At 48.8% G+C, this 22,599-nt stretch overlaps 1 protein-coding gene across 5 annotated transcripts; it reads left to right on the top strand.

The window, feature by feature from the left end:
* The first annotated feature begins 1,041 nt into the window (after positions 1–1,041).
* Positions 1,042–22,366, top strand: LOC118505651 (protein phosphatase 1 regulatory subunit 3B). Of its 5 annotated transcripts, none has more exons than XM_036041733.1 (6): positions 1,042–1,282; positions 3,544–4,420; positions 16,377–17,201; positions 17,290–17,427; positions 17,516–17,730; positions 20,316–22,366. In XM_036041733.1, the coding sequence occupies exons 3-6, from the start codon at positions 16,428–16,430 to the stop codon at positions 20,668–20,670; spliced, it is 1,482 nt and encodes a 493-aa protein (XP_035897626.1). In that variant the 5' UTR covers positions 1,042–1,282; positions 3,544–4,420; positions 16,377–16,427; the 3' UTR covers positions 20,671–22,366. The 5 variants fall into 5 exon arrangements, with proteins under 5 accessions (XP_035897626.1, XP_035897630.1, XP_035897628.1 ...); XM_036041737.1 differs by having other exon boundaries at positions 20,319–22,366; XM_036041735.1 differs by lacking the exon at positions 3,544–4,420.
* The last annotated feature ends 233 nt before the right edge of the window (positions 22,367–22,599 follow it).

Genomic DNA, 22,599 nt, shown 5'->3' on the forward strand with positions numbered 1-22,599 from the left:
AGCAGCAGTGGATGATGGTGCTGCTGTTGCGGCTGATTTGTGCCACCACACGGGCGCAAAAGGAAGCGACGAACATCGTGGCACAAGGGCGATGGGAGGCAAATAAATCAACAAACGCCACCACCGTGTGCTAAAGCTCGCTCTCTCTCCAGCAAGTCTCCGGCCATGCATGCGCCGGTTGCATGATTTGTTTATTTTCGGAACAGCGTACAGATGGACGGTCCAAGCCAGCCCGCCTCTATCGCTTTACACTATCGCTCGGCGATGGCTCACGTTGGAGGACGGGGAATCTCTAACACACTGCTGGCAGTCTGGAAGGCGTATCGCGGGCGTATCACCACCACCAGCACCAACATACACAGACGCATGTTGAGCTCTCGATCCATGGGAAATAGATCTTCCTCAACTTCATGTAACTATTGTAAACGATGACTAAACTCATAATTAATGATAATGGCCCAGTGACGTCAGGCTATTGGTAATTGTAGGTGTTCGATAGAGTACAATGAAAGACATCGTGCCTAATTTGTGCCTAAAAGTCTTCGGCCACACATCCTGTCATCCTTACTATACGTCAGCTATCTGTCGTTACGCAAATCAGGGTTTTAATGGTATTAGGTATTTCTGAGAGTATGTGTGCATGTCGCTTCCATTTTCTAAAAGATCTCTGGTTTAACAGGGGAATGGCTCGAGACATCCCTCGAATTGAAGAGCAAAGAATCCTCCCAGACCATCGCAAAAATGGTAGGACTGGCAGGGTATCGTTTATTATGAGGTTCAGAAAATTGCGCAAGGTGAAAATTCAAACCTCTACTGCTCTGGAACAAACCCATCAAGATGATGTACTATCCGGATTAGGTTTGGAAACTTCTGATATTCTGATATTTTAAATTCCATCGTAAAATATAAATTGCAATATTTCTGTAAAAATTTCCATAAAATACCAGGATACTTTTCGGATCACCCAATAGGTTAACATCTTCAAAGAATAGCCTAAAAATGCGTACAGACCAATACCCCCCCGAGAAAATGACATCCGATCCGTCCACTGTGTCAGTCAGTGAAAAGAAAGCGTCCCGCAGTGTTCGGCTCTTGCCGATGCACGATCACTTTGGGCTACATTTTCAATTCCGCTGAGCGATTTTAGTGTTTTTTCTTCCCCCCCCGTTTTATACAATTTGTGCAACTGGTGTATTCGTTTTTAAAGTGTTTTTTTTTTTTCTATGTGCGAATGTAATTCTCACCGGGCAGCTGAATCGCTGAATCGTAAACTGTGATAATGGTTAGTGGTATGGAGGGACGGGTTGCAACAAACACACCTAATGGTCCTTGTCCGAACGATCGATCGAAACAAAACCTACACATCCTTCCCGTATAGCCGGCGAACGTTTCGTCGCCTATACCTGCAAACAGTCGTCATGGTGATTGTCGCAGCCGATGATCCCTTGAGGTCATCCGCAGTAAAAACGTGCGAATACACGCACGAACCATTTTGTTTTAGCATCCACACACGCACCGAGAGCCGGGGCACGTTGGAACGTGTAATGCCATGTGTGGTTTCGTTACTTCTTTTCGATGTGTTATCAATAGGCAAAGGATTTCACCACTATCACATGCGACCTAACACACTGTCATCTGTAAACAGCGAGTGCGACACATGTGTGAGAAGCTATAAAATTATGAGGAACTATTGAAGCAGCGGACCACAAAAAAGCACACCAACCACATACACCGTGACGTAATTAGGACGTGCAACGGAATGCATCGAACAATTCGCAGATGACGGTTGAAACAAACAAACCTGCACCGTGTCGTGTGTCCTGAAGGGGCACGTGCGTTCATCTATATTTGAAGCCGGAACACACCCCTCACCGTTAAATTAAGAACGGCACGAAATCGAACGATCATTCGCCGAAAACACGATGGAAGAATTTCGCTCGCTAGCTTTAAAATAGAGTTTCGACAGCACAGGTAAATCGCTAATTTGTGTCGTACCTTACCACCGCGATAACCTTGCACGTTTGTTTTGGGTTCTCTATTTAAAGGATACACCCAAGAACCGATCAGTTTTACGCCCACCTGTGTTTAAAAGGGATCGGCGCGTGTCTGACATCCTTCATTTTCGCAGGGTGCAGAAAGAAACAACTGACACCATGTCACGATGTGACCTGATGCGCTTACATCAGGAGTACCCCCGTGTAAATGGCCATGGTTTGCGGTGGCGCAAAGGGCCGCGATAATGAGCGTTGGCGAGTGCACTCGCGCCATAATAAGGCCTCCGTCTACCGATAATGGCCAATGCTATTTTCACAAGATCAGCCTACGCTCGGGTGGCAAGAAAAGGGCCCAACCATAGTGTCGCCCGGCGAAAGGGCTGATAAGACGCCTGCTGCGAGATTCCTGATAAGCGTTACAGCTTGACTTTCGCGCTCGCTCCCTCTCTCTCTCTCTCTCTCTCTCTCTCTCTCTCTCTCTCTCTGTTTTTTCATATTTTATTTGGTTAACCCCCTTTTTTTGCTTGCAAGGTTGAACTTTCACGCCACGAGCCTGGTATGCCGGTGAACGATATCTGTAGATCCTCATGCTCCACGGTATAAGCTTAAACTAGCCTACGGATATACGAACACCAAGCTTGTTGTCCCTTTATCTGACAGAGGCGTAGATGATCATATTATATCCGACATACTTTGTATGATGTGTACACACACAAACGGATCTTTCGGTACAAGATTTCAGAGAGTGCGCAAGAGCATGAGCGAACTATTAAGGGTACGGTAAACGATTGCCTCATTCAAGCAACTGTCGTGTGCGACAAAAACAAATGCCAATAGACAAAATGAATGTTCCATAATAACGAACTATTACAAAAACTTGAGCTAAACTTTTGAAAGTATTGAAAAAAATATAAAATTGTTATCATATTGAAGCTTAAACAAGCAGCATTTTGTGGCCTGCCTAAGAACTAATTATTCCAATCACATTCTAGTAAATCCATACAAGAATACCTAGAGTGTCGAGAGCTCATAGGAAACACTTTAAAGATCCCTACGCTCTTGTAAAAAAAAACCGTTGACATTTCCCTTCAAAACTGCGATAGCGCATCCGTCGAACATAAGGTCCGAAGGCGTTTGCTGCCTGCGACAGCTACAAGAGCACGGCCTAACCGAGAGAGTGAGCCGACTCTCGTAACTCTCCCGCTCACAGTGTACGCTTGATCGAGTGCAGTGCGCCGGGCATGAATGGAAGCTAGAGCATCGTACCATTTAATTCCTCCGCTCGGCGCCCAGCTGCATGAGTCTTCGATAAACGGTCGAAGCAAATGGACGTAGCGCTTTCCACCATCATCCGGCACCATCACTCGACGACAGACAGCATCCACCGTGCTGACCATTAAACTACACCAGGAAACACCATGAGCAACAGTGTGCCGCAACTCGCTGCATCTGGTCGTCTGGAGGAGGGCGTCGCGTGAATCGAACCTAGGCTTTAGGCACAAGAAGGCTACGAACGGAGCATAATTCGCCTAGTGTTTGTTTGTTGCAGTGCGAGTAGCGGAAGGATCAACCACGATCCTCGTATCCTGCGAGAGGGATGATGGTGAAAACATGTGCTAGAAGTGCTCGTCCCCGTTGAGAACCGCTCGGTTCCTGTGTCCCTTCCGTTTTGGGTTTATTTCCCTGCAGTGTGATCCTTTGATCGTTTGATGCGTTGATGTTGGCTGGCTCGAAACATCATCAGCTGACTGTAGGCGAATGCCCAACAAAGTGTGAGAACGATTTGTGCAAGAAGAGTGTTGTGAGTGAGTGAAGTGTGTGAAGGGTTCCGGGACCCAGCACAAAGGAAAGCGTCTCGTTGGAACTGTACTTCCGCGGATCCTTTTCTAAGTTCGTCGCGCCCTCTGCGTGTACAGTGTCTGTGGTGCGTGGCTGTGACGTGGCTTCCCGAATTGCTATCACCCCCGACACAGCGCGGACGGACTGACCACGGTGAACTTTGGCTAAAAATAGCCCCCAGTGCTTTCCTATCTCTCACTCGGCAACAGTGCCCGTGTCGTCGTGTAAAACAGGTGCGTCCCACGCTTCGTTCCTGTCCTTCGCGTGCGCGTTTCGATGCGTTTGTCGTTCCGAAAAGTCGCGTTCCTTGCACGGAGCAAGACGCTGCAACGGTGAGCCGGGAGTGCGCGACAGTGTACATAGTTGCGGGAAAGTTGCCGAACGGCGGTGGTGTGATTACTTGTGCCGTTCGTTTGGTGATACTCGAACGATTTCTGGTGTGCACAATTGTCGTATCGAAGTACGAGATTTCCGTCGAGATTGACAGAAAAAAGGGTGGTAATTGAAGAATACCCAAGCCATCGAACGCCCGGTGGTGAACATCCGAACGGGCAAATTGTCTGCATTCATCAGTTAACCTTAAATCGGTAAGTAGTGTTTAGCGTGTTCAATATAACGCGAGTCTTGATAACGTTTTACTGTGCGAAAACCGGCGCGTAGAATACATGGGAAACCTTAATTTCCTACTACCCACATACACAGCAGGCCTTGATTTGTCTACATACACCTCAACCTCAACCATCGTGGCCTCGTTAAGTTGTCCACTTTTCCCAGCACACAGTCTAGGTGTAAATGCATACCCGAAGAAGCCAGACGTGCCGCTCGCTCCTTCACTAATCCAATTCGTCCCTTTCAATTGGCTTGCCGGCTCGCAGTCAACGACTCCGGTGCCCTTCTGCCATGTGGGACAATTTATGCTTTCACCACCTACGCGCGAGCAAAGACTCCAGAGCGTTCGCCGCACTGGCGGAACATTAAAGGACAAGTTAACGCAATCGCTGGAGCCCGATGATTATTTGCCACCATCATCGGGACACCTTCGCGCTGGAATATATCGACCATTCTCCAACCACACTGTTCGTTCCGCCTCCTGGACATTGAATTATGGATTATGCTCGCAGGTTTGGTCGGTACGTGTAAATGGAAAATGGATAAGAAAGAGAAGACGCACACTCACATACACGGCAAATTGCTACAATGTTGCGCCGCTAAGACCCTACGGGATGGTTGCCCCGCACAGCGCATATTTATTGAGCGCATCGTGTGTCCATGCATATGGTGTGTGGTTCCGCCTAGAAAACGATCTTCGATCTGATCGGTCGGAATAGTGGGAAGTGCCCCAATCTCCGGCACTACAATCTTGCCACTTCCTTCCAAGGTTAACAGTAAACTAGCTGTCAAAGTGCTGCAAGCAAGAAAACTGGACAAGATAGATGAACGGCGATAAAATAGACACGGGCTTTGAGGTGCATTTGTCACCGAAGACAACGCGTGGCTCTTGATCTTTGGGCATGATATATCCACGATCGAATAATTAAATTCGATTCCCACTGCAGAGCAGCATCTCTTGGCACGTAGGCAGAAATTGTAAAAATCCCCACGTTTAAAAAAAAAACAAATCCGCTGTAAACGCCCCCTTCCTATCAATTGCAAACATTTGCGATGGTACATTCCCATCGGTCGTCGCCTGCTTTTCCCTTTCGGTGGTCGGACCGCCGAGGATCACCCCCGAGGATGCCCACGGCGGAGTAGTAAACAATCAATAAAAAACCTCATCATGAAGTCGTTAATTCTAATTGCCGAACCTGACAGCGTGCCGAAGAAGACAAGGTGCGAGAAAACCCTGATCCGATCCAACCAACCCAAGCCCATCCCCTCTCGCAGCTAAAGGTCATCTGGGGAAGGTGACCAATATTCTGCTTGCTCGGCCGATTACAGTCAAGGGCCGGCTCACGCTTCAGAGCACGCACTGGGCCTCCCGTCCAATCGCGGCCCCCAAAACGACGCCAGCGAAAACTTATCAAACGGAGCAGTGTGGAAATGAAAGCAAAACATATCAAATGGACACACACACACACACCCTCCAATACATCACCGTCGTGCAAGATTAACAAACAGTAAACAGTGGCGGCAGAGAAAAGGTCACCACGCCAAACAACGGTGTAGCGCGGGCACTCGCGTATCATTCAGCGGGCGAGTGATTCAACCACAGCAACACTTCGTGGAGGAGAGGCGATCATCATCACAATGATCGTGGACAGGCGTATTTTTGGAAACAGGGAAATTGTAGTAACTCTGATTAGATGTTAGCATCTTCTCGCGACTGGCAACCGCGAAACATGTTCGCTTTTACTACAAGCCAACTCCTCGATTGCCCAAATAAACCCAACCCGGCGAGAACCTGCACCTTATCACTTTCGATTGCCTGTATCACGGTTCGAGGGGGAGAGCAGTTGGTTGGGAGAAAAGGAAAAATTTTGCTAACGAATTTTTTCGCTACAAGCTACAATTTTGTTTTCGCCCGGTACACGCCACAACCGCCTCATGGGTCTTATCTAATCGAGCTCGAGCTGGATGTTGTTGTTTCTTCCTACCCAGCCGGTCACCGACCGATGGTCGCGGTGTGGTGGAAAAAAAAATCTAGGTAACGTAAATATCGGTTGTCAGGTCGCGCGGGTCCTATCTTTGCTCGATAGAGGGAACGCCAAACGATTAACGTCTAATTTGGTGTGGCAATTCCACTGGGTCACAACCGCATCTCCACCCTGTCAACAGTTACTAAGCCACCATTCGTTTTTTTATCGACACACACACCATCACACAAGCATTACCCCGGCTTAGTGACATTGAACGCTGAACTTGAAATTGATCGATACAAACGTTCGCAAACGGTGCCTCTCTGACCGTCAGCCTTATGACAGAAGAAATGGCACAACTGCTGCCCGAAACACGTCCGCTACTCGCTCAGCTGTTCCGTTTTGGCAAGTTCGGTGGCCCAAGGACTGATGTGTCAGTTTATAAATAATTCATAGACGCGGGTGCTCGCTAAAACGCACCAACCCAACCAGCTCCATGGCGGTTGTCTCACACCTTCTCACGATGCGCGCTAGAATGCGCGAGAACTGCGTGTGCGCAGAATCGCTTCCTCGTCACGCGACTAGCACGCGATCGTGATCGTGGTCGAAGAAGTCAGGATCTATGCTACACGCAAGCAGCACGCCGACACTTCATCGGCAGTTTATCAGCTAATGCTAGACGAGAATCGGGTTCTGTGTGTCCGCCCAATGTTCTCTCATTCCTTCGGTAATCCGTACTGAATTTGAAACTACGGACAACCGAACATTGTTTTGTAGAAGAAAAAAGGGACAGCAAGTTTCAGGGCAAGATCTCCGTCTCAAGGACGACCTCTTATATACACTACCGCGTTTTTCTGTCATCTCAAGGATCATCTTTCGTCGCGTAGAAGTTCAAGTACGCTCTTGAGCTGTTACGCAATGGAAGTGATCGCCATTCATTCTAGACGAACACTGTGTACTTCACCGTGCATAGCAATGTGTGACAAAACCAACGCCAAGTACACCATTTCGATGCACGAAACCCCTTGAAAGACTTGCTCAGTTCCTACATTCGAAGGCAGGCCCCTTCATGCCCCACCGGGCAAAACCAGCGAATTGTTTATTGTTGTGCTGCCGGTAGTTTACATTTACTCCTTTTCAACAACCTCCAGTAATGCTTTTCTGCAGGACATCCCCAACCGGCGCCCACAGCCACTTATCAGCCAATTCCCGATGACCTCTGGCTCGATGGTCACACCGGTGACACTGTCGATTGCGGGCATTGCTGATCACCGCACCACCCCAACCACATGTGTTGATGGCACATGAATGGATTGAAACCGGGGCACAGGTCTCCAGGATGCCATATTTTGCCGTGCAGTGCGAGCACGATGCGCTCGAGTGCATGCGGGGCTAAATCACCGTCAATGCCAAATCATTAATTGATTCCCCGCGGACTGTGTGCTACCATAAGTAAGAGGTCCCCCCCGCGTTTCAAAACCAGATTCATATAAAACCAAAACAGATTCATATAAATATTGAATTTAAAGGCTCCCTCACAAAAGGCTAAGAATGCACCGGCCGAAGCTTTCTCTCATTAAGCATCGATAGCAGTCGCGGTACACGCACGCATATGGCTGTTAAAAGCTGGAAATTAAATGCCGGTCACACATTGTCGTTCCTCAATTCCTTCGAAAAACTCGTTCCAGGCTTGATCCCAGCGAGGCGATAACGAAATCGAGGGTCTGCCTCATTTTCAAGTCCCGCCACTCGACCAGCCAACGACCGACCCGGGGCAACGCAGTTCACGTGATCACCGCATGCACCAACAACGAGGCAACACAGCGCCGTACGACAACAGCCAAAAACCCGGACCCCGGGATCATAATTTCCATCGATTGTTGTTCGCACCAGTGCGGCATAGACGTTCCACCAATTAGGCTGGGTCCACCACTTTGGAAGAGGGTCGTTCGGTTCGACACTGGTCAAATCGGCAGGAGATCTCAATTACACGATCTTCAAGGGGGAGGCAAACCGGGGAGAAGTCACCGTGCCGTGCGCGGGACCCCACACTTTTGGCAACGAAAACTGTCCGAATTACATAAACGGAGCTGGCGCCGAAACGAAAACAGATTCGCTCGTGTGTCAATTATGTCGCCTCGTGGCTGCACACAGTAAAACGGGAAGATCGGTGAATAGTTTACCGTGCGATCGGTTGATTTCGATCGACGAAACGATTGAATGCGCTTCCGAGGAAAGGGATAACCAACCTTACTAATCAAGAGCATTCAAGACTCTTGAACCATTGATTGCAATAAAAACCAGAACTTCCTCAAGCACCGTATCCTCGCTGCATATCTTGCTGAGCACGGTACGGAGCGGAGATAGTCATTAATCTAGGCGCTTGTCTAGCCGGTGGGAAATGCGTAGGAAGTGGAATGCGCACCCTGAACGCCACGGCACTCGAGTTAAGTAATAAAATGTCTTCACGTGGAGCTGCAACTTCGACGACCGGTACCAGTGATTTACGGACCGCAACCCAGGTGAAGAAAGTAACACCGATATGTCGCCGAGTTTTCAGCGCTCTGCTCAGACGATGCTGCTATTAGCATATTGATGAAGAAACTTCAAAGAAAGCAATTAACTTTCACGCTCGTTTGGTTCACGCTGCTGGAGGTTACGTTGCTCGGTGCCATGTACAGTTCCGTCTCCCTATACAGTCATGCTGGCAGTGGGTGAGTTCGGCGGTCCGTTTTGAGTATGAAAATTCAGCGCAAGAGCTAGCAAACCCAATCCGATCATGTACAAATACAGAAATTTATACCCAAACGGATGGAGCGCAAATCCCTTTTGCGTTGGATCTCCTCCCCGTCGACTTGCCAAAGGATCGTTTCGCGTCGCCCATCACCTTCCACGCGGGACCATGCCCGCGTACGTATATATATATATAAGTCAATCCCACGTTCCATTTCTGCACACACCCACTCGAAACATTCCGACGCTTTGGTTGTGCTATTTTTAAGAAAATGTAAATATATCAAAAAGAAATAAGAAAAAACGAAACCGAATTCCCTCGATCAGACTCGACTCGGTTGGGCGGCGCGGCAGTCCCCGAAGCAATGTCGTTTCGTTGGCGGTTCGATTGCAGGCCGTGTAAACTGCGCTTAAATCAATAATGTTTTCAAGTAGGAGATCGTTCAACCAGAACCGTTTCACATTACGTTTCACGGGGGTTCAGATTTATGCATGTAGATTAAATATTTTCCTCTTTCGGGTGCATTTTTTCCGCAAACCCTGCCTAAGGGTTGAGGAATTAACTCACGAACAAGATCGAACAACAGCTACGCAAAGGCTGGCTAGGAACAGGCTGGCAATGGCTAGAAATGTAGTCACTCCAGTTGATCAGCATGTGCCATGTTTGCTGCGTGTTGGGCAATCTATCATCGGAGGCTACAATTCGTGGAGGTCCCTAGGGGTATTTTTTTTTTCTCTCCTTCGCATCCTACGTTTCCGTCCTGCGAACGCAGTGTCACCCGGTATCTGCAGCTTTCCGTCTGGCATGCAGCTATTGCGTGGGCACGGTATCTGTCGCGTACCCTCGTACGGGAGCGAGAAGGAAACAGGTTTCCCGCCAGGTCTGGCCCCGGTGCCTGGGAGGAATAGAAATCAGAGAAATAGATTGCCCAATTCCATACAGCCGATCGGCAGGCCGTCGAAAGCATCATGGAAAGGGTGGAATTTGATGCTGTCGTAAAGCGGGATGCCAATGAGTGCCCTCCGATATGGGCCCATGTTTCATGCTTTTGCGGGCTTACCTGCGTGCCGAGGGATGCTCGGAACGGATGATGCTTCTTCCTCCCTTTAGGGTCGCTATTCACACGGTCGCTCTGTCGCTCGCCGTCGTGGCAGCAAGGACCATGCGGCGTGCGCGTGATCATCGGCCTGCTACGATGGAATCGCCGAGGCTATCAGAGAGCACGTGTGTGGAAGCGTGGTCGACGAGCCACCCAAGCCACTAAGTCGAGCGATCGAGCAGGATTAGTGGCGACGAGTTTAAAAAAAGAAATTCTACTTCGTAATCTATAATTACCACCCGTTGCCGCCGCAGTCATCGCCCGAACCGGCAGCCTGAAGACTGCGCAGTACTGCTTGCTGCACTACAGTTAGGAAGTGCACCGGCTCGAGATAAGTAAGCATCGTGGCGAGCTAGGCATTGGGCCCTAGCTATCGTTGAAACCTCTGCTTCTGCTGCTGATTGATTGGGATAGGGAATCGGCGCAAGATGCTGCAGCAGAAGATCCCGGGACTGATGACTGATCTACTACTGAATGGCTGACAGGTTCTCGACTCATCCTACGTACTTGCCCATACTGCCCTCGACACTTGACGTCACGTTTTTTGTGCCCCCCTCCCCCGGTGCCGGTGCCTTAGTGAACCGGAACTTTTGACACACTTTCGGCCAGACCTCGACTGGTTCGAAGGTTAGTTTTGTGATTAAACTTCACCTCCTGCGGGAGGGGCAGAAGCTTCGGTTCTCTCCGGGAAGATCGAGCCGGAATGAAATGCGAAGTATTGCGTCTAGTACAGAGATCAAGACCTTAGGGTGCAGGTCGTAGACCTATCTTTCGGGTAAAGAAGTGTCCGAGATCCAGGAAGTCCCCGGGGAACGGAGCACCAACTTCGGATGTGTTCGGATCGAAAGATAAGCTCCAACGTCAGCAGGAACGGGGCCGTGATAAGCAACGGGGCGCTGTACCGTATCAGCTGTTTACCGAACTGATTGCATTGGAATCGCTTCTTCAGACCATTCCGGGATGTAATGTGGGTCAAGGTGTAATGTGTCCGTAAGAATGTGTAAATTGAAAACAGCTGTCACCGGTGGCCATACCATCCCAAAAGCATCTTCTAGTTGGGTAATGCGAACTTCATTCACAGCAAAATGTTGGACGCTCCTCCCTTCACCACCGTGGATGCCGCCTCCTTATCATCCCGGCTGTGCAAAGCATCCAAGGAACGTGAGGCAAATTACAACAAAGTAGCGCCAGCCTCAACCAGAAGTGCTGCACGGCGCCATTTCTTTGCACTCTCCTGTTATTATGACATGAGTGGCCCATCCCTATCTCGATTCATCGTGTCGATTCGATCGCTCCTTTCGATGCACCCCACACGCTCACCTCGGCTGTTGCGGTAAAACAAGGGCGATCATGTTTCTCACTACCTAACGACCCATAAAAATAGCTCAATCAACGTGTGCTACGGCACCGAAAGATTCGCACGGAAGCGCGACGGTAAGGACGGGGTCATCGGTGGGACGCGTGCCAAATTATCCCAAAAAGGAGAAGTAAGCCGACCAAACAAACTAATTAAGATAAGGCAGATAGAGCTCTGATGGTGGTGGATGCGAATGTTGGGCAAGAGGCAAGTTCGTCACAAGTTCAAAAAGGAAATTTGGAGGTAAGGAAGCGGACACTATGCTATTGATTACAAGGTGGGCTTTCATGCGGAACGAACGCCCTAGTCTCGATAGCCACAGACTAGACGCCATCGTAAAATTGGTTTGCTCTATCACAGCGATCACAGCACACGTACCATCGCAAAGTCAACCCAGGCTCAAAGTCTGCAGAAAGTGTTTTACAACGATTATATTTTTAGCGAAACGATTAACCGTGGCCAACCGAACGCACCACCAGTTGTTGTCCCAGTTGTTGCCCATGTGAAAGCCGCGTGATACGGTGTAAACTATTGACACGCTTCCCTTTCCCACCGTATTACTACGTCGGTGATGGTGGTAGTCGATCTTGATGATCGCCACTTCTGCAGCGAGATGTCTCCTTGTCCGTCCTTTCGGTGGTCAGCACAGTAAACAACACCCTCTGCACCGGCTGACAGTGGCGCGCAGGTCATTTGCCTCCTGATCTGGTCTAAGGTCTGATCGGCTGGTGCATCGAGGTGGAACAGTGCACAGGTGACTTTTTCCAGATAGTTGTCCACCGGGACCGAGACCTCAGCGTTACATGGGGAATATTACGTTGTCACTGGCACCGATAGCTTGGCCGAACGAGTAATACGATACAGGACGGAGCATTAAGTAAGTTCGTTGCGCAATTTTGATCGACATCGACGGATCGGTGTCCCGGGTAGAACAAATCGCTCGTAGAGGATGAGCTTGCCGTATCATTCGTTCCGATGCACCATTTGCTCATAATTTATCGCACGTCATGCGAAACCTGACGGTGCCGGTTTTGGCCAAAGCGTTTGTATAAATAATCGGTTCCGTTGCAACGCCGAAACCCCGAAGGCAAATGGGTTTTTCTTATCCAAATAAAATTGCCTCAATAATCCGCCCGGATTGACGTCAGCGTGGTGGCCGTTTATAATACGCCAGTAACGAATGGCAGGATATCTCGGATGTATGGTGGTGACGGCTTGCGAAAAGAAACAAAACCCGCGAACCTTTAATTGCTACATACAGGATGCTTCACCTCGCACCTCGTTCGATTGGGAACGCGTGGCGAATCAGGCGAACAGTGGTTGATAAGACGCTACTCTGCAGGTCGCGACCTTTATGGCTTCGCTCGGCAAAGATCTGGATGGAAATAATAAGCACAGGGCGGGGGGCGGGTGGAGCGAGCGAGCTTTTGATAACGAATTTGCCCACCGTTCCGAGGGCTTGACAGTCGGAGCCAGAAGGGACACATTAATCACAGCTCGGACGACGAACGGTCGGATGATTCAGGCCCCCTTCTCCGGTTTGCGAAAACTCCACACTAGATCCTTCGCAATGACAGTTGCGCTGTCAAAACCGTACCATTCGGTGCGATAGGAGAAAGTGTAAACAATGGGGCGCAGTGCTTTCTGATCAGACCCTGGGGCCAGCCGGCCAGGGTGTTGGCGGTGGCTTGAAGTAACAACAGCACGATTCCCTTGTTTACCTTTCGCTGTTAAGCGTACGGCGATAAAAGCAAACACCTATCAAGCCGATAACCTCCTTTCCCTGTGTGCAGTGGGCTTACGACGCTGCACCAGTGCATCCAGTGCACTAGCAGCAGCTTAAGTTCTGTCATCCAACAGAGGGCTTTAAAGCACGATTAACCATTTCGCTCGCTGGAACAATCTGTCCGACAAAGAAGCAACATTGCGATTGTCGTAATACGATAAGCTCGGTGGATCGTTCCAGCGTGCCCCTCTGCAGGGGTACGCTAACCTCTTAAAACTTAAATCCGTTGATGGATACTTGATCGGACGATCGTTGCCACGCAAATGTCAAACAAAGGTTGACAAAGGCGAAAGGTGCGACAAACACCAACAAACACCAGACATGAAGACATGAAGACTCGTTTTAGCGACATTCACTATTGCGCGCTGCATTGGTGGACACTGATGACCATTATTTCAATCGCCATCAATTGGAGTGGTGTCCATGCCAAGGGGCATAACCTACTGAAGACGCCGCCCGTATCCTTCTCCTCCCTGCGGGCGATGCATCTCCAACGGTTTAGTTTGCCGAGGCCGGTGTCCTAAAAACGACAAAATTGAAATAAATTGCTGTCATGCATGCGTATGCACCTTGCGCTTCCTTCCTTTACGGCCCCGGCGGAACTCGGGGGCACGGAATGCTTGTCGTACGGTACTTTCTTACGACAGTAGCTTGTCACACTGTTGCATCGAGGAACACGGCGTTAACGTCTCCGGTGACAGCTTTTATTGTGTAGCGCGAAACGGAAACCTAGCACACCGGTGTCACCTTACGCACGGTCGCCGCAATCGTTTAGATGCATTCCAGTGTGGAAAGGGAAAAGCGTCAAGGCCTGGCGAAAAGAAAAACCCCGAATGCTAGACACAAACACGCGAGAGCACACTGGTATTCAAAGCTGAAACAGCGTGTCAGGGATCTCTGCTCCATGTCTCTGTCACGTGTGGATGTATTTGATTCACATGTCAATTCCCGTCCATGCCATGTGGCGTCCATTGATAACCTTGTGCCAGGCGGCTGTGGACGAAAGGCGCACCAGAAAAACTGCATCTCAGAACTACCAATCGCCTCCACACTGCCACCGATCCACTGGCGATCCTCGTGATCACTATCGCGCCAGACGCGAGCGTACGGCGAACGAAGGGAAACCTATTTATGGCTCAATCCTTGCACACACGGTGGGATATTCTTATCAACGGGCCGGATTTGTGATCGACGATGGTTGAGCGCTTGGGTGCGCGCAGCTAATCAACACCGATCGACAGCGTATCATCACAAGCCAAGTTTACGAGTTATTATTGCTGCGGTAAGCGCACAAGGATCGTGAGACTAAACCAATAATCCCACGCCCTCTACGCTCCATCATGTTGGTGGGTACCGACTGGACGTACGCTAGGATGCTGGCGCCAGCAAACAGCGTGCAAAGCACAACGGTGGAAAATTCCATCCTCTCCATCGATTCCTGAAACAACACTATCTGCCAAACAGAATCAACTCTATGTCACTGATTAACAGTAATTAACATGTCTAAGATTGTCATATCTTGCCCGTTCGGTTCGTGTCTCGATGTCCGATCTTATTAATGAAATGGCACACACGTGGAGCCCATAAAAAAACAGGCCACAGTCTCAGTCTCAGCTGAGCGTGCGATTATTATTTTGGGGATGCGTACGAGTTCTAAATATACTCACTTCCATCTAACCATTACATCTATCAGATCTATATCACTGTGTGCAAAGATTTGTTTTCGCGACTTTGACTGCGGGTCATTGAATGGGACACGCGTAAGCCGATTTTCCGCGGCAAAGCGGACTTCCGAGGGCGGTAAGCAAAAGACACCCGAACCCTGATGACGTGCGTAGATCAGCAGCTACGAGCTACGAGTAAACAAATAAATCACCAGAATGGAATCATCATCAGAGCGAGACTCTGTCCTGCAACAATTGTGCGACTTCATTGAAACATTGGCCCCCGGGGAGATGCACTTCCGGAGCGGGGCAATTAAAATGTTACCGGGGCGGAATGATTTTCCTCCCAGTGTCAGATAAATCGCGACAAACAGGCAAAAAGACGCCATGTCGGGCGAAAACAACAATCAAGCTACCAAACGAATCGCACCACTCTCTGCCGAGTTTTAATAAATTTAATTCCTTCGGAACCAATCTGTTTGTTTTGGTTCGAAAATTAACGGCTACTAACGATGCATATTGAGATCCGCCCGATGGCAGGCCGTGATGATCGGAACTTCATTAAGCAAGACGGTCGTGGGTTCGGATCCCGGTTTTGATCTTGATCGGTTGCACTTCTCCTGTAAGGCAGTTTTCCTCGCATAAACTTTCCTTTAAATGTCCGAACCTGTCCCCCTATGTTTACCTTGCAGTGTACATTATTTACAACCTTGGTTCAAAACTTGATCACTCTCTCGCCGTTGACTGAGAGGTGTGCGTATCATCAAGATATTCCCAACAGCACTTCCACATTTGTGTGTGACCGTGCCCTACTTTTTTATTGGTCCTCCATCGGTGTCTGAGAATGGCGGTGCGGTTAGATCTTGTAGAGTCGTTTACTGCCACTGCACCAATTCAACGTATGCACAACGGGGTGGGATGCTCTTAAAAATAGATTTTCCACCAACCATTCCACATTGTTTCCTTTTATTCAGTTAAAAATATTATTGTTTTTATTCGAATCTATGCAACAAGATGGTAGAACATGTCAGACTAATGAGTTTTTAGTGGTTTCAAACAGTCGCAGAGTCAGTACAGTTGCTGCATGCATTGCCTTGAAAATCCATTATCCAGATTGCTGCCTCGGTCATGTCGTCGGACATGTGGTTTATCTCGTTAGGAACCACCCTATATCCGTTATGATCCAAGATCCGTTCATAAATAGATTTTCCGCTCGGTAATGTGCACCCAAAAATAGCATTCAATCTTTCAAAACTCGTCTCATAATATTCTATCTAAATCGGATGAATGATTTACGTATTTCTCTGCTTCCCTTGCATCCTTGCAGAGCTTTGGGAGGATCATTCTGACAACCGCCTCCGTCACTCCCTGCATCTGAATGCCAGCGTTCGCCGAAATGTTAGTCTCACAAAGTCCCCCGGTGTACAACCACTCACTGTCCACGGACTACAAGCCGGGCGGTGGGTCACCCGGTTCCGGTGGTGGTAGCGAAGGTGGTGGCGTCGGCGGTGGTTACTACTGCCGACCAGCTTCGCTGCAACTGTCCCAAGCACCGACCAACGGAGGACCTCCACCGTTCCAACGACAGTTCACACCGCCCTGCCTAAGTCCTACCGGGGCCGGTGGCAAGCTGCCAATGTCACCGCGCCGCTCCTGTCTGGTGATACGACCGGACCACAGTGCCACCACACCGGAAGAGTCCGAACCGCCACACGCGGCAATGAAAATGTTGGCCGTGACCGAGGACGAAACGGTGTCGGCCATATCGACAGGACGCAGCAAGAAGAAGGTCGTGTTTGCGGACGATCACGGTAAACAGCTGACGCAGGTGCGCGTGATGCGCGAACCCTCGTACATGCCACCGATCTGGAGCTTACAGTTTTTGGCCCACGTGACGCAGGGCATGATCAGTCCAGTGCCGCAGGAACAGTGGGTGGTCGATTTCGTGCAACCTGCCAGCGACTATGTGCGCTTCCGGCAGAAGCTGGACGAGCGGAACGTATCGCTCGAGAACGTGATCATTAAAGAGACGGAACAGCTGATCGTGGGTACGGTGAAGGTGAAAAATCTCTCCTACCACAAAGAGGTCATCATCCGCTCGTCCTGTGATAGTTGGAAAACGCACGAAGACACCTTCTGTACCTACAGCGTGGTAAGTGGCCATTTGGAATCCATTTGATGGCGCAACGAACGGCACCGGGAAATTCATTGTCAACTCTCTATCTCTATCCCCTCGACAGGTCGGCAATGGGACCGCTTCAGCTTACCTGATATTTGACACCTTCTCCTTCAAGCTAACTCTTCCTCCTAAGTCCAGACGGATTGAGTTTTGTGCCGCCTTCAAGTGCGATGGCATCGAGTACTGGGACAACAATGATGTAAGCGGCTAACTTCGCGCCATTCCCCTCGAAGTGGAAGCAACACTAATCGATGTACTTTTTTTCTATCCTCAACCACCTTCGCCAGGGTCGTAATTACTCCCTCACCAATCGTATCGCTCCGCGAGAGAACTCGGGCGCGTTCCTGTCCTCCTCTTCCGCCAGTGCCTTCAACAGCGCCAATCCCGGCCGCAACGGGATGGCAGTGACCGGCGACAGCTTCTCATCGCCGTACGTGGATCCTGGTGCGGTGCTCGATACCTGGAGCGACATGAGCGTGGAATCGCAATCGGGACCTTACTGGTAAATGCCAACATGCCAACCAAACTCCCAAAAAAAAACAAAACAAAAAACAACAACCGGCTCCAACGCCACACACACAAAAGCTCCATCATTTCCGACCCAAGTATGGCTACGACACTCGAGCGCAAACCATGTGCAGTACCATGTGCCATCATCAGAACGTGCCGAACAAGTTACTAGACGCACCGGAACTAAATCTGGACTGTACGCAAACCAAAACAAACAAGAAGGCTCTGCTGTCACGCTGCTTTTGCAAGAGAACATTCCCAACGCCGTTGATAGCGTAAAGAACGTAACAAAAAAAAAAATGAAGTGATCGGTAGCTAGCGAACTGATTGGCGAGCTCATGATGCATTGTTTGTTGACAAGTGCTTCTCTTCCAAAACGGCAAGCAGCATGTTTCGCGTAACCTAGGAAGGCATGGGTTAAGGCAGGCGGGGCGAGGTGGGGGAAGGGATCTCAGACATCTGCTTAGAAACAATAATTGGCCCTGGGAAGGAATTCTCCGATCCCAAAAACGATAAAGATCAGCATTTCATAGGTGAGCATTAGGACCCGATTGGCAAGAGGTGAAAATTGGCCGATGATCAAGCTAGCGATACGTCATCCACCAACACCACCCCACTACCACCACCCCTTCAATTGTAACGTTTGTAGCAAAATTAAAGCATAACCAAACTAGTGTAACGAACGTGCCGAGCTGGCTGGTAAAGGTGTTGAAGCGGGGCGAGGAAGCGCCCTCTGACAATACGGCACCAGAAACGAAGTGAAGTGATTGTACCAACGCTTGTACCACAGCTACTAAGCCTTCTTGTGCTTTAGTAGTCGCTTTAGTCGGTCCATCGGCAAGCTGTGCGCTGTATGACAGTTGACTGGACACGCGTTCCAGGACCAGTGTGTGCGATTGTGCGAGAGAAAAAAAAAAAGGAAAGGTGGCGGGCGGAAGGAGAGATTGACTAAAGCAAGCGCGCGCACACACACGCACACGCACATACAAATGCACACATTCGCACGCAATCGAAAGTGAAAGTGAATTTGCTCGGTTTTTGAAAAAGGTAATTTTTCAAATTCAAATTCCATTACCATAGCTTACATATATTTAGATACTTCCCGCCTTCCCCGCTCCTCGCCCCGCTCCACGTCGTTATCACTGCTTGACCGGGGGACCATCAACGCATAAAACAAACACAGAAACCACCACACACCACAAACAAAACCCAACCTCCCCCCGTCGTTATGTACATCCACAAGTTTGAAATGGGAGAACGGGGACTTACTACTAGCAACTACTAGACAACTAGGTGGGACAGGACAGTAGTGTTAACATGGGATCGACTCACTAGCATACTAGCAGCACTTATCGCAAGGATACTAAAGAACAAGGGTTAATAGTGCTGGACCGTCGGGAACGACTCTCATCGATCATTTGACTGAACGCCGATCGACACGGTGACGATGGGTAGTGTGTAGTACACTAACGTTATGCCATTACCTAACCAGCATGCTGAAAAAAGGCCTGATCACTAGGTCAGGAGGTTATGGTTCCGTGCGCGGAGGCTACGCAAACACCACCGGCACCAAGCGAAGTGCGCAAACCGGTTGTCACCGTCCTTCGAGTCGTTTAATGCCCCACACCAAGCTGCCATTGAAATCTCTCGCTCTCTGCCGACGCACTCACCGACCGTTTCGCCGTACCGTTTTGGGTTGAATGATCTCGTTAGTTTTTGCGAGCATGGTCTGTTACTTCCTTCCTTCCGGTTGCGTGTTTTGGTGGTGTTTCGACATATTGCAAATACCGAAGATTAAGGTTAAAATTTCCATTTCAAAACGATTTGAGTGATCCGTACAAGTGCGGCTGACACTTTGTGTAACTATTCCTGTCACGCGTTACTAACCAGAAAGCCAGCCAGAAAGAATCACGTGATCCCGTTGAGCATGAATCATCATGTCAAACACTTGAGTGTGCGCACTCGCTCCAAAAACACCAACTCTCGAGCGCATTACAAGTATTATTGCCGCCTCTCCTTCTCCCTTCCCTCTTGCTGTCCCGTATTTCCAGCTGCTTCCGGTGTTACTGGAACTGGGTGCAGTCTGCGTTCAAGTGGTTTGCCGCAGCCGAAACCAAGGTTAAAGAACCGAAAGCTCTAACCCGTACTCGTAACTCGCATTAGATCAGTAAGTGGCAGTTCAATGTGTCTGTGTCCCTCCTGGAGGCTATTCATTAGCGTTACTTGCTCGTCCTGTGGATTAACAAATTTGTGGGGACCAAAATGCAAAGGCCGCTGGATGGCTGCAGTGTGGCTTGTAAAGTGGAATAACGGTCATTTCAAATTTTGTTGACAATTTTTATGTTGGGAATCTGGCGATCACTTGTTCCCATGGGTTAATATGTGTGTGTGTGTGTGTGCGCGCTCCTTTTTCCCCATCCACCACCATTCTCTTGCTCTGCTTCCCGACCATCCTCCATGCACATTTTGCCCAGCGACGAATGCACGAATAGAAGGTTTTATGTTTTGGTGTTTTTTCTCTTTTTCTTGTCTCCTTTCTTTTGCTCTATACTTCACCATTCGCCGCCAATTCCTCAGCAGCACGTTTGACTGTTCGCTGAACACTTGCTCCAATAATCGTGTGCCCACGGCACACCCGCAAATGAAGCCGATCAGCCTGAACCTGTCGTACCCGGACGGCCGGTCGGACGTGTCGGAGTGTCCGACGGCCGGTGGCGAACGACGCGCCAGTACGGGCGAGTTTGCCGCGAAGAAAAGCTGCAACCATCCGGCCGGTACCAAGGCACCGATCAGCACGCTGGGACGCAGCGCCAGCAGTGGCAAACTGTTCTACATACGCGAACGGCACGAGGGTGAAGATCTGCTCGCCAATCTGCTGCGCTTGCGCAAGCTGATGATGGGCGCGATCTCCAACGATGTCGTTACGAAGTAGGGAAATCGTAGTTGTTGGTTGGTGGTTTTGGGTAATGGATGATCTGTAATTTAGCAGCATTAGCTTCATTCCTGTAACTACACATTGTTTTTTTTTTTTTTGGCTGTACATAATTCATCACGGCGAAGACTCTGCTCGATAACGATTCGACACTTGTGTTGATGTTTTACACTTACTGAAGAATACTCAAAATACTGCAGACTCAACCATCCGGAAGGATGAGGACATTTTTTCTTTTTTGTAAATCAAAACCGTTGAGGGATGTTCTTGATATGTATATTTTGTTTACGCTGTTGTTTCCTGTTACCCTACAAAGAAATTGGCCAATAGCATGAGATTATTTGCACTAGAGCGGCGCAGCTATCTTGGGGGAAGCTACAACGGGCAGGAACAGGGCTAGAGTGATAATACGTTTGTAAGAAAGCGCGTGATAAATAGGGCCAGATTCGGACGAGATGTACGAGATTTATCGAATAATGCAGACACGGGCATGGAAATGGCATGATAACCGGAGATGGAAAACAGCACTAGTAATTTAGTAATATTCATATTTACGTACGGAAACTAAAAGACTGATCGTGTCCACAAAGTAAATTTAATTTGGAACAAAATCTGAACCGTCGGGAGGAGATGGCATAGTAGAAGGGCAGGATTGCAGGTTGAAATTGAAAACGAAAAATCTTCGATACGATTTATGATGTGTACCTTTGAATGCGAAGCACAATAACCGTTGTACAAGGAGCGAGTGAGAAGATAGGGAACGTAAAATAAAAGTTTTCGAAACGGTGTGCGCACGGCATGCAACACACCCGAGTGGACCTAGTGAAAAGCTGGCTTAGTGGCTTCGTTAATTTATGCACGATTTCTTCTAATTCTATTTGCAACCAATACACCACACAACGTCTTACCCGTGGCCCCAATGCCGATGGTAGGGATGGTGTGGTGGTTTAAATGTTAAGTTAAAGTAGCGATCCGTGTGTAGCTGCGACGCTGCTTGTAGATTATACAGTGAACAAAGTGATTGTAGAATAACCAATTTTCTTTCTTTTATAAGTCAGCCCATTTTCGGGACGGAAGGAAAGCGCCGTCGTTATCTTAAAGAGTGATGTCTGAGTCAAATTTATCAAAACAATGACACAGCTTGGAACGATCGTACCCATTTAGCTAGGCTAGTGCGGGCATGATGTTTCGTCGAAGAAAGACACTAGATTTGCGCACCTACGGCCCGATCCCATCCCCTTTCGTTAGGTTTGTTTTTCAAATTGTATACCCCACTAACGTTAAGTTTCAACTTGTCGCTACTTTGCCTTAGAACGTTAACTGTGCTTTATTAGAACTAGTGATCAACCGAATGAATCCTATGATACGACGGAGAGCGATAGAGAGAAGCAAGCACATTGCAAGCAGACTGTGCAATATGATCGTTATGCGCTGTGGTAGCGCATCTCTATCTTCGCTAGAACTTAGGTATACTTCGCAAACAGCTAGTCTGCGAGAAGATTGTACATACATACATATATGTTGTGAGCCACGATCCTGAATCGTGGCAAGTGTTACTGCGGGCGTTCATAACTACGTCCATAAGCTTGTAAATGAAACTAGTAGTGAGTAGATCCGTAATCTATCGGTACATTGCTAACCCACTTTTCACCTAAACAGATCAACACGATCGCAAATAAATTGAATAAGAAGCAAATTAAGAAAGAGTGTGAGTGGGAGTTGAAAAAGGGTGATGACATTGGTATTGATTGAAGTAGTTTTTAGAGAAGGTGCTATCCCAAACTGGGAAATTCAAGTCACAGTTAACTAGCAATTAAAGCCTTCAAAAAAAATCCTGTCCCGGATTCTCTACAGCAGACTTACGGCGCTCATTACCAGAAAAAAATTGTTGAAGGAATATTTATCGCAGACCAAGTCTTTACTCAGCTC

The sequence above is a fragment of the Anopheles stephensi genome, chromosome 2, assembly GCF_013141755.1.
Source record: "Anopheles stephensi strain Indian chromosome 2, UCI_ANSTEP_V1.0, whole genome shotgun sequence".
NCBI lineage: Eukaryota > Metazoa > Arthropoda > Insecta > Diptera > Culicidae > Anopheles > Anopheles stephensi.

Excerpts from the sequence above, each read along its gene's own strand:
- LOC118505651 (XM_036041733.1), top strand. The coding sequence starts at position 16,428 with ATGCCAGCGTTCGCCGAAATGTTAGTCTCACAAAGTCCCCCGGTGTAC. Across the intron at positions 17,202-17,289 it reads CCTTCTGTACCTACAGCGTG|GTCGGCAATGGGACCGCTTC; the intron begins GTAAGTGGCCAT and ends TCCCCTCGACAG. Across the intron at positions 17,428-17,515 it reads AGTACTGGGACAACAATGAT|GGTCGTAATTACTCCCTCAC; the intron begins GTAAGCGGCTAA and ends CACCTTCGCCAG.